The 14,200-nt window shown below is 42.2% G+C and overlaps 1 protein-coding gene across 1 annotated transcript in view; it reads right to left on the bottom strand.

Annotated features, from left to right (window-relative positions):
- The window catches only part of LOC142244496 (cryptochrome DASH), an 89,285-nt gene that overhangs the window by 61,494 nt on the left and 13,591 nt on the right, over nt 1–14,200 (bottom strand). Inside the window, exons 9-11 of the mRNA XM_075316729.1 lie at nt 4,444–4,523; nt 1,906–1,965; nt 1,646–1,803 (exon numbers count right to left, since the gene is read on the bottom strand). Coding sequence (XP_075172844.1) covers nt 1,646–1,803; nt 1,906–1,965; nt 4,444–4,523 — 298 coding nt within the window. The remainder of the gene's footprint in view (nt 1–1,645; nt 1,804–1,905; nt 1,966–4,443; nt 4,524–14,200) is intronic.

Genomic DNA, 14,200 nt, shown 5'->3' with positions numbered 1-14,200 from the left:
GAAAAAACATCCAGTCTGCAATGTTATTCACCTGGATGTTTGATGACTTTTTTTTTTCTATATGGACCAAAGGTCTGGAAAAAAATGCAGCTTGCACCGTTCTCTTCCGTATTTTGTATGAGGCTTGCCTATTGAAGCTCAAAAAGAAAAGAAAAAATTGGAACCCCCAGTAGAGATCAAACGTATAGCATCTGATTTTTATGGATACATGGCAATACTTTAGCATAGGAAACTGTATACATTCTTGTAAATTTTAATAACCACTTATGTATAAAAACGGATGCTAAATAGATGACCATATAGATTAAAAAATCATCTGATAAAAATTGTATGATTTTTTTTTATGCTCGAGTGAACAAAGTCTCATAGTGAGAAATTCTTCTCCGGAGATACCTACATCTCCTGAATGGGTAAGTTTAATGGTTTTATAGTTACAGTTATGTAGCCAACCTAAAAAAAATACAATATAAGTAGCTGTGCACAATATTTAGGGACATATATACCAGGATGGGGCCATCTACACCAGGATAAAGCAATGATGGGGGGGCCATACATCAGAATGGGGCCATGATGGGGGTATATAACAGAATTGGGCCATGATGGGGGCATACCAGGATGGGGCCAAGATGGGGACATATATACCAGGTATGTAAATACCTACATGTCTTGAATGGGTAAGCTTAACTGGACATTTATGTAGCCAACCTAAAAAAATATGAGTAACTCTGCACAACATTTGTAAGGGTAGGTGCACAAGACAGTTTTCTCTCCATCCGAGAAAAGCGGTCCAATTATGCTAAGACTCTCATCTGAGTGGGATCAGTTTTTCCCCCAAAAATATAAGTTTCTCTGCCTTCTCTGTTATGTCAGTCTGTGAAAACTATACTGCACTCACATGTCATCCGAGTACAGTCTGATTTATTTCACTAACCCATAAACTTGAATGGGCGAGTGCCATCTGATTCTCAGAGGAAAATTGTGCATACTGTGATTTTATTCCTTGGACCACACCAAATTGGTCAGTGGAAAAAATTGTTCATCTTTACTGCCTCATTGAATTATTATTATTATTATTATTTATTATTATAGCACCATTTATTCAATGGCGCTTTACATGTGAAAGCGGTATACATAATAAAGACAACATTGGTCCCAGTTTGGTCCGTTTTTTTAATGTATAGAACTTGGACCTAATTTGCAGTCGTGAGGAAGAGTCCTAATGACTAGGTGAAAATTATTTTTTTTTTATATCAGGTGGTAAATCATTCCCAAAAACTGTACATATCATTCAATTTTATCAACCAACATCCAACCCATGACCAGCTGTTTAAGATTTGGCTATTCATTTCATTATAAAAGATGATGGAAATATGGACCACCCAGCTAAAAAAACAAATTGTAAAAAAATTGCATGAAATATACTGCAAATTGTCACAATTTTGTTGCAATTAGAATGAAACACAAAAATAAACAAAAACAACCAAGAAAACAACTTGCAGTGGGACCGCGGTTTTGCCGTGCCATTCTCAGCCACGTGGCACATTACAGTCCAGAGGCATCCAGCCTTACATTACTATATAGATTCTGTGCAGAATATTCTTTGGCATATTTTTACATTACTGTGAAAGTATGAAATTCATCTTACCAGCAGGTATTCAAACCATTCTGCGCCCATTCTCCAGTCAAGACCAAGATCCTTGGTTAGAAAACTGGCCACGTTCTGACGTCCACGGTTTGACATAAAGCCCGTCATGGCTAGTTCACGCATATTGGCATCCACAAAAGGGACTCCAGTACGGCCCTCTGAAAAAATAATCAGCAAGAATTATCTGTGTCATATCTGTATCCATGGCTCACTAAACACAAGCATTCTGCCAATAATATACTCAATATTGAGGCACGGACCTTTCCAGGCATCAAACTGCTTTAAATCCTTCTTCCAAGGAATGTCTTTATCTTGAAGACCTAAAGGGATTCAGATGCCAGTAAGAAATTATATACTGGTACTGTGAGGTATACATATGCAGCCTTTGGGTTTTTTTTTTTCTTATAGACTTTTCTATGGTACTAATAAAAAAAAGTATATAAAAAAAATAAAAATAAAAATAAAACAAAAATAAAATTTTAAAAAAATTTGACAAAAATACTTGACATTCATAAAGTGATAGTGTGTGAACAAGACCCAAAAACAACGAGAAACTTTTCAAGGGGATAATTATAGCTTATCATTTTATCCACAGAATAGGCAATAGGGGTGTGATCATTGGGCGACTGATTGCTGAGACCCCACCGATCCGGAGAATGAAGGCCTGAAATTTCCCGTCTGGAAGGGGCTTCTGCCATTTAATTTAAAGTGTATGGCAATGACTAAGGTTGCCAATAATAAGGCTTTGGCTACCTCCAGCAGGCCCCTATGCAATGAATGGAGCAGTAGGGAACATGTTCAACTGCTGATTTATTAAAACAGGGGACTCGGGATGGTGTAACAACCCTGTGGATAGGTGATGAGTAGCAATCTTGGTATAACCTTTTTCATTTTGGAAAAAGAAGGGAATTTTGTTTACTTACCGTAAATTCCTTTTCTTCTAGCTCCTATTGGGAGACCCAGACAATTGGGTGTATAGCTTCTGCCTCCGGAGGCCACAACAAGTATTACACTTTAAAAAGTGTAACCCCTCCCCTCTGCCTATACACCCTCCCGTGCATCACGGGCTCCTCAGTTTTGGTGCAAAAGCAGGAAGGAGGAAAACTTATAAATTGGTCTAAGGTAAATGCAGTCCGAAGGATGTTCGGAGAACTGAAAACCATGAACCAAAAGAACAATTCAACATGAACAACATGTGTACACAAAAAAACAACCAGCCCGAAGGGCACAGGGGCGGGTGCTGGGTCTCCCAATAGGAGCTAGAAGAAAAGGAATTTGCGGTAAGTAAACAAAATTCCCTTCTTCTTTGTCGCTCCATTGGGAGACCCAGACAATTGGGACGTCCAAAAGGAGTCCCTGGGTGGGTAAAAGAATACCTCGATAAAAAAGAGCCGAAACGGCCCCCTCTTACAGGTGGGCAACCGCCGCCTGAAGGACTCGCCTACCTAGACTGGCGTCTGCCGACGCATAGGTATGCACCTGATAGTGTTTCGTGAAAGTGTGCAGACTAGACCACGTAGCTGCCTGACACACCTGCTGAGCCGTAGCCCGGTGCCGCAATGCCCAGGACGCACCCACGGCTCTGGTAGAATGGGCTTTCAGCCCTGAAGGAAGCGGAAGCCCAGAAGAACGGTAGGCTTCAAGAATCGGTTCCTTGATCCACCGAGCCAAGGTTGACTTGGAAGCCTGCGAACCCTTACGCTGGCCAACGACAAGGACAAAGAGCGCATCTGAACGACGCAGGGGCGCCGTGCGAGACACGTAGTGTCGGAGTGCTCTCACTAGATCTAAGGAGTGCAAATCCTTTTCACATTGGTGAATTGGATTAGGGCAAAATGAAGGTAAGGAGATATCCTGATTGAGATGAAAAGGAGATACCACCTTAGGGAGAAATTCCGGGACAGGACGCAGAACCACCTTATCCTGGTGAAAAACCAGGAAGGGGGCTTTGCATGACAGCGCTGCAAGCTCCGACACTCTTCGGAGTGATGTAACTGCCACTAGAAATGCCACCTTCTGCGAAAGACGTGGTAAAGAGGCATCCCGCAGCGGCTCGAAAGGTGGTTTCTGAAGAGCCGTTAGCACCCTGTTAAGGTCCCAGGGTTCCAGCGGACGCTTGTAAGGTGGGACTATGTGGCAAACTCCCTGCAGGAACGTGCGGACCTGCGGAAGCCTGGCTAGGCGCTTTTGAAAAAATACGGAGAGCGCCGATACTTGTCCCTTGAGAGAGCCGAGTGACAAATCCTTGTCCATTCCGAATTGAAGGAATGAAAGAAAAGTGGGTAAGGCAAACGGCCATGGAGAAAAACCATTATCAGAGCACCAGGATAAGAAGATTTGCCAAGACCTCTAATAGATCTTGGCGGACGTTGGTTTCCTGGCCTGTCTCATGGTGGCAATGACATCCTGAGATAACCCTGAAGACGCTAGGAGCCAGGACTCAATGGCCACACAGTCAGGTTGAGGGCCACAGAATTCAGATGGAAAAACGGCCCTTGTGACAGCAAGTCTGGAAGCGCCCACGGTTGACCCACCGTGAGAATAACTAATATGAGAATGCATGAGTGGATGTGTGCCTCCTTCCACACAAAGCATAAAACTGAGGAGCCCGTGATGCACGGGAGGGTGTATAGGCAGAGGGGAGGGGTTACACTTTTTAAAGTGTAATACTTTGTGTGGCCTCCGGAGGCAGAAGCTATACACCCAATTGTCTGGGTCTCCCAATGGAGCGACAAAGAAATTAGCTTTTAAATAAGTTTATCAATACTGCAAACACAGCATTTATCATGCCACCATACCTCTCAAGAAGAATATCCTTCTTCCATATTTCAAAGCCACAAAACGGAAGTAATCTCTCCATAAAAGCTCAAAAATTACCCTGAAAACAGAAGTGAAACTGTGCGTGTTACAAAATTCTAGAGTAAATCTGTGTTCCCGTAGATCAGTCGTGCACGCCAGTTGTTTTATGCCTGATCTGGACACAAAGGATGACGGAGTTGTGCACTTTGTACACCAAATCGGCCTCCTTAGCCACATAGAAAAACACCAAATGTAACATTTTGGGGAGGATCCAGGACAACAACAGATGTGTTAGATGCCTTTAACAATCCGATTGAAAGCGAGCTTGGAAAAACTATGCTTTCTGGTGAAACCGTACTCAGCTCTGTGTGCACACTCAGAAATGAGGTATGTGCTTCTATAGCCTAAGTTGGGCACCTCTTGAGGAGGGGGGGGTGGTATGGTGCAATTCGGGGGCCCCAGGACTCGGATCACAGTTGATCTGCTTGCAATTTAAAGGGAACGCACAATTTATAAGTTATAAAAATGTAATTACTCTTTAAAGAGGACCTGTTACTTGCCATACATATGTAATTTTTTACCTGGTGTAAATGCAGGTGATCTCCTGAATCTGACAATGATTTTTCTTCCTGCGACTTTCCATTCTTGAGATATGAGCCGCTCTTCTCTGTATATTAATCTAATCTTTTATCAAACTAGGTGTGATCTTTATGAAAGTGCTCATTGATAGAAGATGATAACCACACCCACTAGGATAAAAAAAATAGAAATGTATGTATTATACCTGGAATGGAGGAGCACATGAACAAAAGAAAAACCATGTCAGATTCAGAAGAGAATCATTCACACCAGATAAAAATGACATTTTTGGCAGCTAACAGGTCCTCATTAACCCCTTCTCCACCAAGCCTTTCCCAGTGATTCTGAGATTGTTTTCTCGTGAAACATTGTTCTTCATGTTAGTAGTAAATTTAGGTCAATATGATGGATTTGTGGTGTTTATTTATAAAAATAATAAAAATTTTACCAAAAACTAAAATTTTCACAATTTTTAAACTTTGAATTTGTATGCCCTTCAACCAGATATATCACACAAAATCATTAATAAATAATATTTCCCACATGAGTACCTCACATAAGCACCAGTTTTTGTTAGGAAGTCATAAGACCAATTCTTTTAGAGTCCATATCACATTTGAAGTAACATTTTTATATATATATATATATATATATACACACACACATACACATACATACATACACACATATATACGGTACATAAGTTTAGATTTTATTGAATAATAATAATATTATAAGGTTCAACAGATTAATTCAGTTAACATAACCCTACTACAATTGCATACTATAATGAGGTGTATTAAAGGGAACCTGTCAGCAGAAATGTCCCCTAAAACCTAACAGATTCCCCCTCTGCAGCTCCTGGGCTGCATTCTATAAAGGTCCCTGTTATGATTGTGCCCACTTTCTGACCGAAAAAAAGTGTTTATAAAGTTGTACCTTTTTGGCTTCTGATTCTGTAAATCTGTCACGGGGGCGGGCTGCCTGATGGCCGTTATTCTGCCCCCTGGTCCTGTATGCCGCCCCCATCGCTGATTTCAATACTTCTGGACGCCGCCCACTGCTCCAGCCATCCCCGCGCATGCCCAGTGCCCATCTCTCGTGGATGAGCACTGTGCCCAGCGTCACCGCTGGTGACGTGCACGCAGGGTTAAGATTATGGGCGGTGCTGTGATGTTTATTCCTAAGCAACCGCCCATAATCGCGGGACCGCGCTTTCCCCCTCGGCCTGCTTCGTTCTGCGCAAGCGCGCTGCTGCTGACCCCCACGTCACCTCCTTCCCATCTTGCCCCGAGGCAGGAAATAGATGGGAAGAGCGCGGAAGCAGGAAGCACGAAGCAGGCCGAGGGGGAATGCGCGGTCCCGCGATTATGGGCGGTTGCTTGGTAATAAACATCACAGCACCGCCCATAATCTTAACCCTGCGTGCACGTCACCAGCGGTGACGCTGGGCACAGTGCTCATCCACGAGAGATGAGCACTGGGCATGCGCGGGGATGGCTGGAGCAGTGGGCGGCGTCCAGAAGTATTGAAATCAGCGATGGGGGCGGCATACAGGACCAGGGGGCAGAATAACGGCCATCAGGCAGCCCGCCCCCGTGACAGATTTACAGAATCAAAAGCCAAAAAGGTACAACTTTATAAACACTTTTTTTCGGTCAGAAAGTGGGCACAATCATAACAGGGACCTTTATAGAATGCAGCCCAGGAGCTGCAGAGGGGGAATCTGTTAGGTTTTAGGGGACATTTCTGCTGACAGGTTCCCTTTAATGCAGGAAGGGAACATTGAAGCTGGTCCATAAAACTTTAGGTCCTCTAGTGGCTCCTGAACAAACTGCATATTATTGCAAGAATTATAGACTTGTAAAGCTAAATAATAATAATAATATTTATTCATTTATATAGCGCTGTTAATTCCACAGCGCTTTACATACATTGGCAACACTGTCCCCATTGGGGCTCACAATCTAAATTCCCTATCAGTATGTTTTTGGAGTGTGGGAGGAAACTGGAGAACCTGGCAGAAACCCACGCAAACAGGAGGAGAACATACAAACTCCCTGCAGAATGACCACAGGTCCTTAATATTAATACATCTTTGTCTTAAACAGTTAATTTTAACAAAGATATGAAACTAGCACTTGACAAAAACAGAAGACTGACACACTAGGGATAAAGAAAGGGTGGGGACAAAGACTGAGTAAAACCTAAGTATTAAATTAGGCCCAAAAATAATCCCAGGGAGCTCAGGTACTTTCTAAACCATCAACTGTAGCATTCAACAGTGCCGTTAAATATTCCATTCCATGAATGTCAGAAATTCTGGTTAGTAAATCCGGATAAGGTGGAATCAGGCATCTGGCTGCTGTCAAAAGGCGTAGTGACAGTTTAGCTGAATTCTTCCCCAACCCTCTAGGAGTGCCATTAAGGCTGCTTTCACACATCCGGCTTGAGCTCTGCGGCTCAATCCGGCTGTGCAAGCTATGCAACGGATGCGGTGAAAACACCGCATCCTTTGCATAAGTTTTTCCCATGCGGCCCGTCCGGTTTTTGCCGCTTGCGGCATGCTACTGAGCATGCACAGTGGCAAAAACCGCATGCGGCGGCCAAATGCGGTTTTTGCCGCATCCGGCCGCCATAGGCATGCATTGAAAAATGCGCCGCATCGGTAGAATGCTGCGCGATGCGTTTTTTTTTGCCGCACGAAAAAACGTGCTAGGCAACGTTCCATGCGGCCACCGCATCGGCTAAATCTGCCGCATGCGGCAAAAACCGGATGGAACGCAAGGCCTTGCGGCACAATGCGGCACTAATTAAAGTCTATGCAGAAAAAACGCAACCGGCAGCAAAAAAAAAACGGTTGCGATTTTCCTGCAAAGTGCCGGAGTGTGCCGCATTGCAGAAACCGGAGGTGTGAAAGCAGCCTAAGAGGGTAGATTGCCAGATCCAGCCCCACCTCCACAAAATGAACATCTTGTATCAGCCTTTTCACTGAGGCCCAAAACCCGGACAGCCTATTGCAGGTCCAAAATATGTGAAAGTGTGACTCAACCGACAAACCACAACGCCAGCATACACTTGGGAGTTGAGGATTTACTTTATTTAGGAACTCTGGGGTATGATACCAAAACATCATGATCAGAAGATCATGATGTTTTGGTATCATACCCCTGAGTTCCTAAATAAAGTAAATCCTCAACTCCCAAGAGTATGCTGGCGTTGTGGTTTGTATATTGATTTTCCTTATATGAGGTACAGTTAGGTCCAGAAATATTTGGACAGTGACACAAGTTTTGTTATTTTAGCTGTTTACAAAAACATGTTCAGAAATACAATTATATATATAATATCGGCTGAAAGTGCACACTCCCAGCTGCAATATGAGAGTTTTCACATCCAAATCGGAGAAAGGGTTTAGGAATCATAGCTCTGTAATGCATAGCCTCCTCTTTTTCAAGGGACCAAAAGTAATTGGACAAGGGACTCTAAGGGCTGCAATTAACTCTGAAGGCGTCTCCCTCGTTAACCTGTAAACAATGAAGTAGTTAAAAGGTCTGGGGTTGATTACAGGTGTGTGGTTTTGCATTTGGAAGCTGTTGCTGTGACCAGACAACATGCGGTCTAAGGAACTCTCAATTGAGGTGAAGCAGAACATCCTGAGGCTGAAAAAAAGGAAAAAATCCATCAGAGAGATGGCAGACATGCTTGGAGTAGCAAAATCAACAGTCGGGTACATTCTGAGAAAAAAGGAATTGACTGGTGAGCTTGGGAACTCAAAAAGGCCTGGGCGTCCACGGATGACAACAGTGGTGGATGATCGCCGCATACTTTCTTTGGTGAAGAAGAACCCGTTCACAACATCAACTGAAGTCCAGAACACTCTCAGTGAAGTAGGTGTATCTGTCTCTAAGTCAACAGTAAAGAGAAGACTCCATGAAAGTAAATACAAAGGGTTCACATATAGATGCAAACCATTCATCAATTCCAAAAATAGACAGGCCAGAGTTAAATTTGCTGAAAAACACCTCATGAAGCCAGCTCAGTTCTGGAAAAGTATTCTATGGACAGATGAGACCAAGATCAACCTGTACCAGAATGATGGGAAGAAAAAAGTTTGGAGAAGAAAGGGAACGGCACATGATCCAAGGCACACCACATCCTCTGTAAAACATGGTGGAGGCAACGTGATGGCATGGGCATGCATGGCTTTCAATGGCACTGGGTCACTTGTGTTTATTGATGACATAACAGCAGACAAGAGTAGCCGGATGAATTCTGAAGTGTACAGGGATATACTTTCAGCCCAGATTCAGCCAAATGCCGCAAAGTTGATCGGACGGCGCTTCATAGTACAGATGGACAATGACTCCAAGCATACAGCCAAAGCTACCCAGGAGTTCATGAGTGCAAAAAAGTGGAACATTCTGCAATGGCCAAGTCAATCACTAGATATTAACCCATTTCACTTGCTCAAATCCAGACTTAAGACGGAAAGACCCACAAAGAAGCAAGACCTGAAGGCTGCGGCTGTAAAGGCCTGGCAAAGCATTAAGAAGGAGGAAACCCAGCGTTTGGTGATGTCCATGGGTTCCAGACTTAAGGCAGTGATTGCCTCCAAAGGATTCGCAACAAAATATTGAAAATAAAAATATTTTGTTTGGGTTTGGTTTATTTGTCCAATTACTTTTGACCTCCTAAAATGTGGAGTGTTTGTAAAGAAATGTGTACAATTCCTACAATTTCTATCAGATATTTTTGTTCAAATTAAACGTTACAATCTGCACTTGAATTCTGTTGTAGAGGTTTCATTTCAAATCCAATGTGGTGGCATGCAGAGCCCAACTCGCGAAAATTGTGTCACTGTCCAAATATTTCTGGACCTAACTGTACATATGGAGGTTTTAGCCACCTTATCCTAAATATATTGCCATGTCTGGGGGGTAAAGCTCCCTTCCGAGGAAAGACTCCCACCTAGCCACATATGAAAGTTTTTTGTTTTTTTTAAAGGATCAGTTTGAGGAGAATTAATTAACCTATAGATATCTGATATTAACCCTTTTGTTGACGGGCCTCTCCTACAAAGCTTTTCAAATTCGGATGGCTGAGAAATGCCCAATGAACCGTAAAGCAATAGTGCAAAATGTGTTATCTGAATATATTGGAAGAACTCGTGGTTGGAGATGGAGAAGTTGAATTTAATAAAATCAAATTAGAGTATTCTCAATTTGTCCTTTTCCACCACATCCGCATATCTAAAATGACCCGCTGGGATACACGGGTGGACCAACTCAAAATCCATGCTGTTTGGGATTTAGCGTTGATAGATGAACGATATCATCGGGGAGTTAGCTGAAGCCAATGAAAAACATTTCATACATGTGTGCCATATTTCCCTTGTAAACGTTATGGGTCCTAAAAGAGGTGAAGTTAACTTAGGGCACCATCACACTTTAGCGACGCTCCAGCGATCCCACCAGCGATATGACTTGGTCAGGATCGCTGCTGCGTCGCTACATGGTCGCTGATGAGCTGTCAATCAGACAGATCTCACCAGCGACCAGTGACCAGCCCCCAGCTAGCAGCGACGCATGGAAGCGATGCTGCGCTTGGTAACTAAGGTAAATATCAGGTAACCAAGAAAAGCCCTTCGCCTGGTTACCCGATATTTACCTTGGTTACCAGCGCACACCGCTTAGCGCTGGCTCCCTGCACTCCTAGCCAGAGTACACATCGGGTTAATAAGCAAACCGCTTTGCTTATTTACTCAATGTGTACTCCGGCTACGTGAGCAGGGAGCCGGCACTGGCAGCCTGAGAGCGGCATACGCTAGTAACCAAGGTAAATATCGGGTAACCAAGCAAAGCGTTTCGCTTGGTTACCCGATATTTACCTTGGTAACAGCTTACCGCAGGCTGCCAGACGCCGGCTCCCTGCACATTCAGATCGTTGCTCTCTCGCTGTCAAACACAGCGATGTGTGCTTCACAGCGGGAGAGCAACACCCAAAAAATGAACCAGAGCAGTGTGTAACGAGCAGCGATTTCACAGCAGGGGCCAGATCGCTGCTCAGTGTCACACAGAGCGAGATCACTAATGAGGTCACTGGTGCGTCACAAAAACCTTGACTCAGCAGTGATCTCGCTAGCGATCTCGCTATGTGAGAAGTACCCCTTAGACTGGTGAGTTGTCCATAATAGGGAGTTTGGGTGGACAGGTGTTATCCTAAGCTTTTCAGTCTTTGTCCATTTATTGCATGCCCACAATGAAGCCCAGGAAGGAATCCTCCTAAAGTGAACTATCCAGTAATATTTTATGACATCTGGGACCAAAAGATCTCTTTGTAGTCTATGCATGGTGAGGATTTCTTTAGAGATTCTATAATGTTTGTCGTTCCAAATAAATCTCATTATGGCGGCCTGTATAGATTTATGCTCCCCAAGAGGAATTTAAACTAGGAGGGTCTCAAAATAATAAAATTAATTTAGGCAGGAGGGTCATTTTTACAGAAGCTATACGTCCCTTTAATGAGATTATAAGGGGTTTCCAGTTAGTCAGTCAGTAAGCCCTTTAGTTGCCTAAATAGTGAATGGAAGTTGCTTTCATAAAGGCTATCACACAAGGAGGATAAATTAACCCCGAGGTGCTTAATAGAGTCCATTTTCTCCCTAAATTTGTAATTTAACCTCTTTACGACCGCCCTGAAATCCTTGAAGGGTCTGTTTCCAGAATGGGTTCACTTGTGGGGGACACCTCCACTGTTTAGGCACCTTAGGGGCTTTCCAAACACGACATAGTGTCCACTAAAGATTCCAGCCAATTTTGAAGTCAAATGATGCTCCTTCCCTTCCGAGACCTGCTGTGTGCTCAAACAGTTGATTTCCACCACATATGGAGGTATCAGCGTGCTCAGAAGAAATTGCACAAAATATTTTATGGTGCATTTTTTTCTTGTTACCCTTATGGATAAAAAAAGCTATCTTGTTGAAGCAACAAATTTGTAGTAAAAATTTATTTTTTTATTTTCATGTCTCAACATTATAAACTTCTGTGAAGCACCCAGGGGTTTAAGGTGCTCATCAAACATCTAGATAACTTCCTTGAGGGGGTCTAGTTTCCAAAATGGTGTCACTTGTGGGGGGTTTCTGCTGTTTAGGTACCTTAGGGGCCCTACAAATGCGACATGGTGCCTGCAATCTATTTCAGCCAAATTTGTGTTCCAAAATTCAAATATGGCTCCTTCTGTTTCGAGCCCTCCATTTGTCCAAACAGAGGTTTCTGACCACATGTGGGGTATCAACATGCTCAGATGAAACTGGGTAACAAATTTTGGGGTCCATTTTGTTGTGTTATTTCTTCTAAAAGTGAATACATTTGGGCTAGAGCAACATTTCAGGTAAAATGTTAATTTTTTTTTTTTCATTCCACATCGCTTTAGTTCCTGTGAAGTACCTGAAGGGTTTTTAAACTTCTTAGATGTGGTTTTGAATACTTTGAGGGGTGTAGTTTTTAGAATGGTGTCACTTGTGGGTATTTTCTGTTCCCTAGGCCTCTCAAAGACACTTCAAACACAGAGTGGTCTCTAAAAAAATGATTTTGTAAATTTTGTTGAAAAAAATGGGAAATTGCTGATGAACTTTGAACCCTTCTAACTTCCTTATCCCCAAAATTTTGGTTCAAAAATTGCGCTGATGTAAAGTAGACATGTGGGAAATGTAATTTATGAATTATTTTGTGTGACATAACTCTCGGATTTAAGGGCATAAAAGTTTTAAAATTACGAAATTTTCATCAAATTTCCGATTTTTTCACAAATAAAAGCAAAAACTGTAACAATATGTGTAACAATATGTCACAAAAAACAGTCTCAGAATCACTGGTATCCGCTGAAGCGTTCCAGAGGTATAACCTTATAAAGTGACTGGTCAGAATTGCAAAAAATGGCCTGGTCATTAGGTACAAAACTGGCTTAAAATTAGTTGCTCTAAGATGCTAGAGGGAATATTCAATGGTAGAGCTTCCGTTTGAGAGGCGGTTATCTTACACCTAGAAAGATGCCCATATCCTTGTAAGTGTATCTAAAAGATTAGGGAGGGTTGTGAGAGGATTAGTGAGAGTTTGCAAATTATTATGCGCAAATAATGCGATTTTGAATACCTTATCCCCAAGATATTAGGGTTCTGTTGAATCATAGCCGCCAAGGGTGCAATGCACATTGTGAACAAGAGAGGGGACTTGAACCGACAGAAAATACTCAATAGTGATAGTTTTTTTGCAGCACTGTATTTTGGAGGCTATAGTTTTTTTATTTTTATGCCGACAGTGTCATGTTGCGGGATGAGTTATAGCTCTTATTGCTACCATTTTTAGACACATTTTTTGATCGCTTTCTATTCAGATTTTTGCAGAGGCAGAATGGACAAAGATCAGCAATTCATGATTAGTTTTAGTCGTAGTTTTTTAATTTTTATTTTTTTTTTGTACGGTTCACAGTGTGGTAAAAGTGATAACACATCTTTATTCTTCAGGTGAGTATGATTACAGCGATATGACATTTATATAATTTTTTTATGTTTTGCCACTTTTACACAATAAAAGCAAATTTTATAGAAAAAATTGGGGTTTTTTTTGCATTGCTATATTCTGAGAGCTGTAGCTTTTTTATTTCTCCACTGACGGAGCTGTATGAAGGCTCTTTTTTTGTGCCACAAGATGATGTTTTCAGCAATACTATTTTATTTATATGCAACTTTTTGATCACGTTTTATTCTACTTTTTTTTTCAGTATTACAATGAAAAAGCATCATTTTTTACCACTTCTAAATACTGCAATTGCCATTGATAGTAGCATTTAAGGGGTTAAACAGCCAGGGGCAGTGCGGAGACCGTCCCTGGTTGTGACAGCCGGAGTTCAGCTATCACTAATACCGAGCTCCTGGCAGTGATTGTGCGGGCACTGCTCTTGTGCCCGCATGATTGTCATGATGTACTGGTACGTCCAATTGTGGGAAGTCACCAAAAAATATGACGTACCAGTACATTAAATGTCGGAAAGGGGCTAAATAGAGTATAAAAATGACTTGGGCAATCAGCAACCAGCCTTTTTATTTTGTATATCTTTGGTCTATGTTCTGTAATAAAAGATTATTCTCACATTTGTACGGATATAATAGGAAATTTA

Source organism: Anomaloglossus baeobatrachus, chromosome 6 (assembly GCF_048569485.1).
Source record: "Anomaloglossus baeobatrachus isolate aAnoBae1 chromosome 6, aAnoBae1.hap1, whole genome shotgun sequence".
Lineage (NCBI taxonomy): Eukaryota > Metazoa > Chordata > Amphibia > Anura > Aromobatidae > Anomaloglossus > Anomaloglossus baeobatrachus.
Note: the sequence above shows the minus strand (reverse complement) of the source record. Positions and strands in the feature narration are given on the sequence as shown.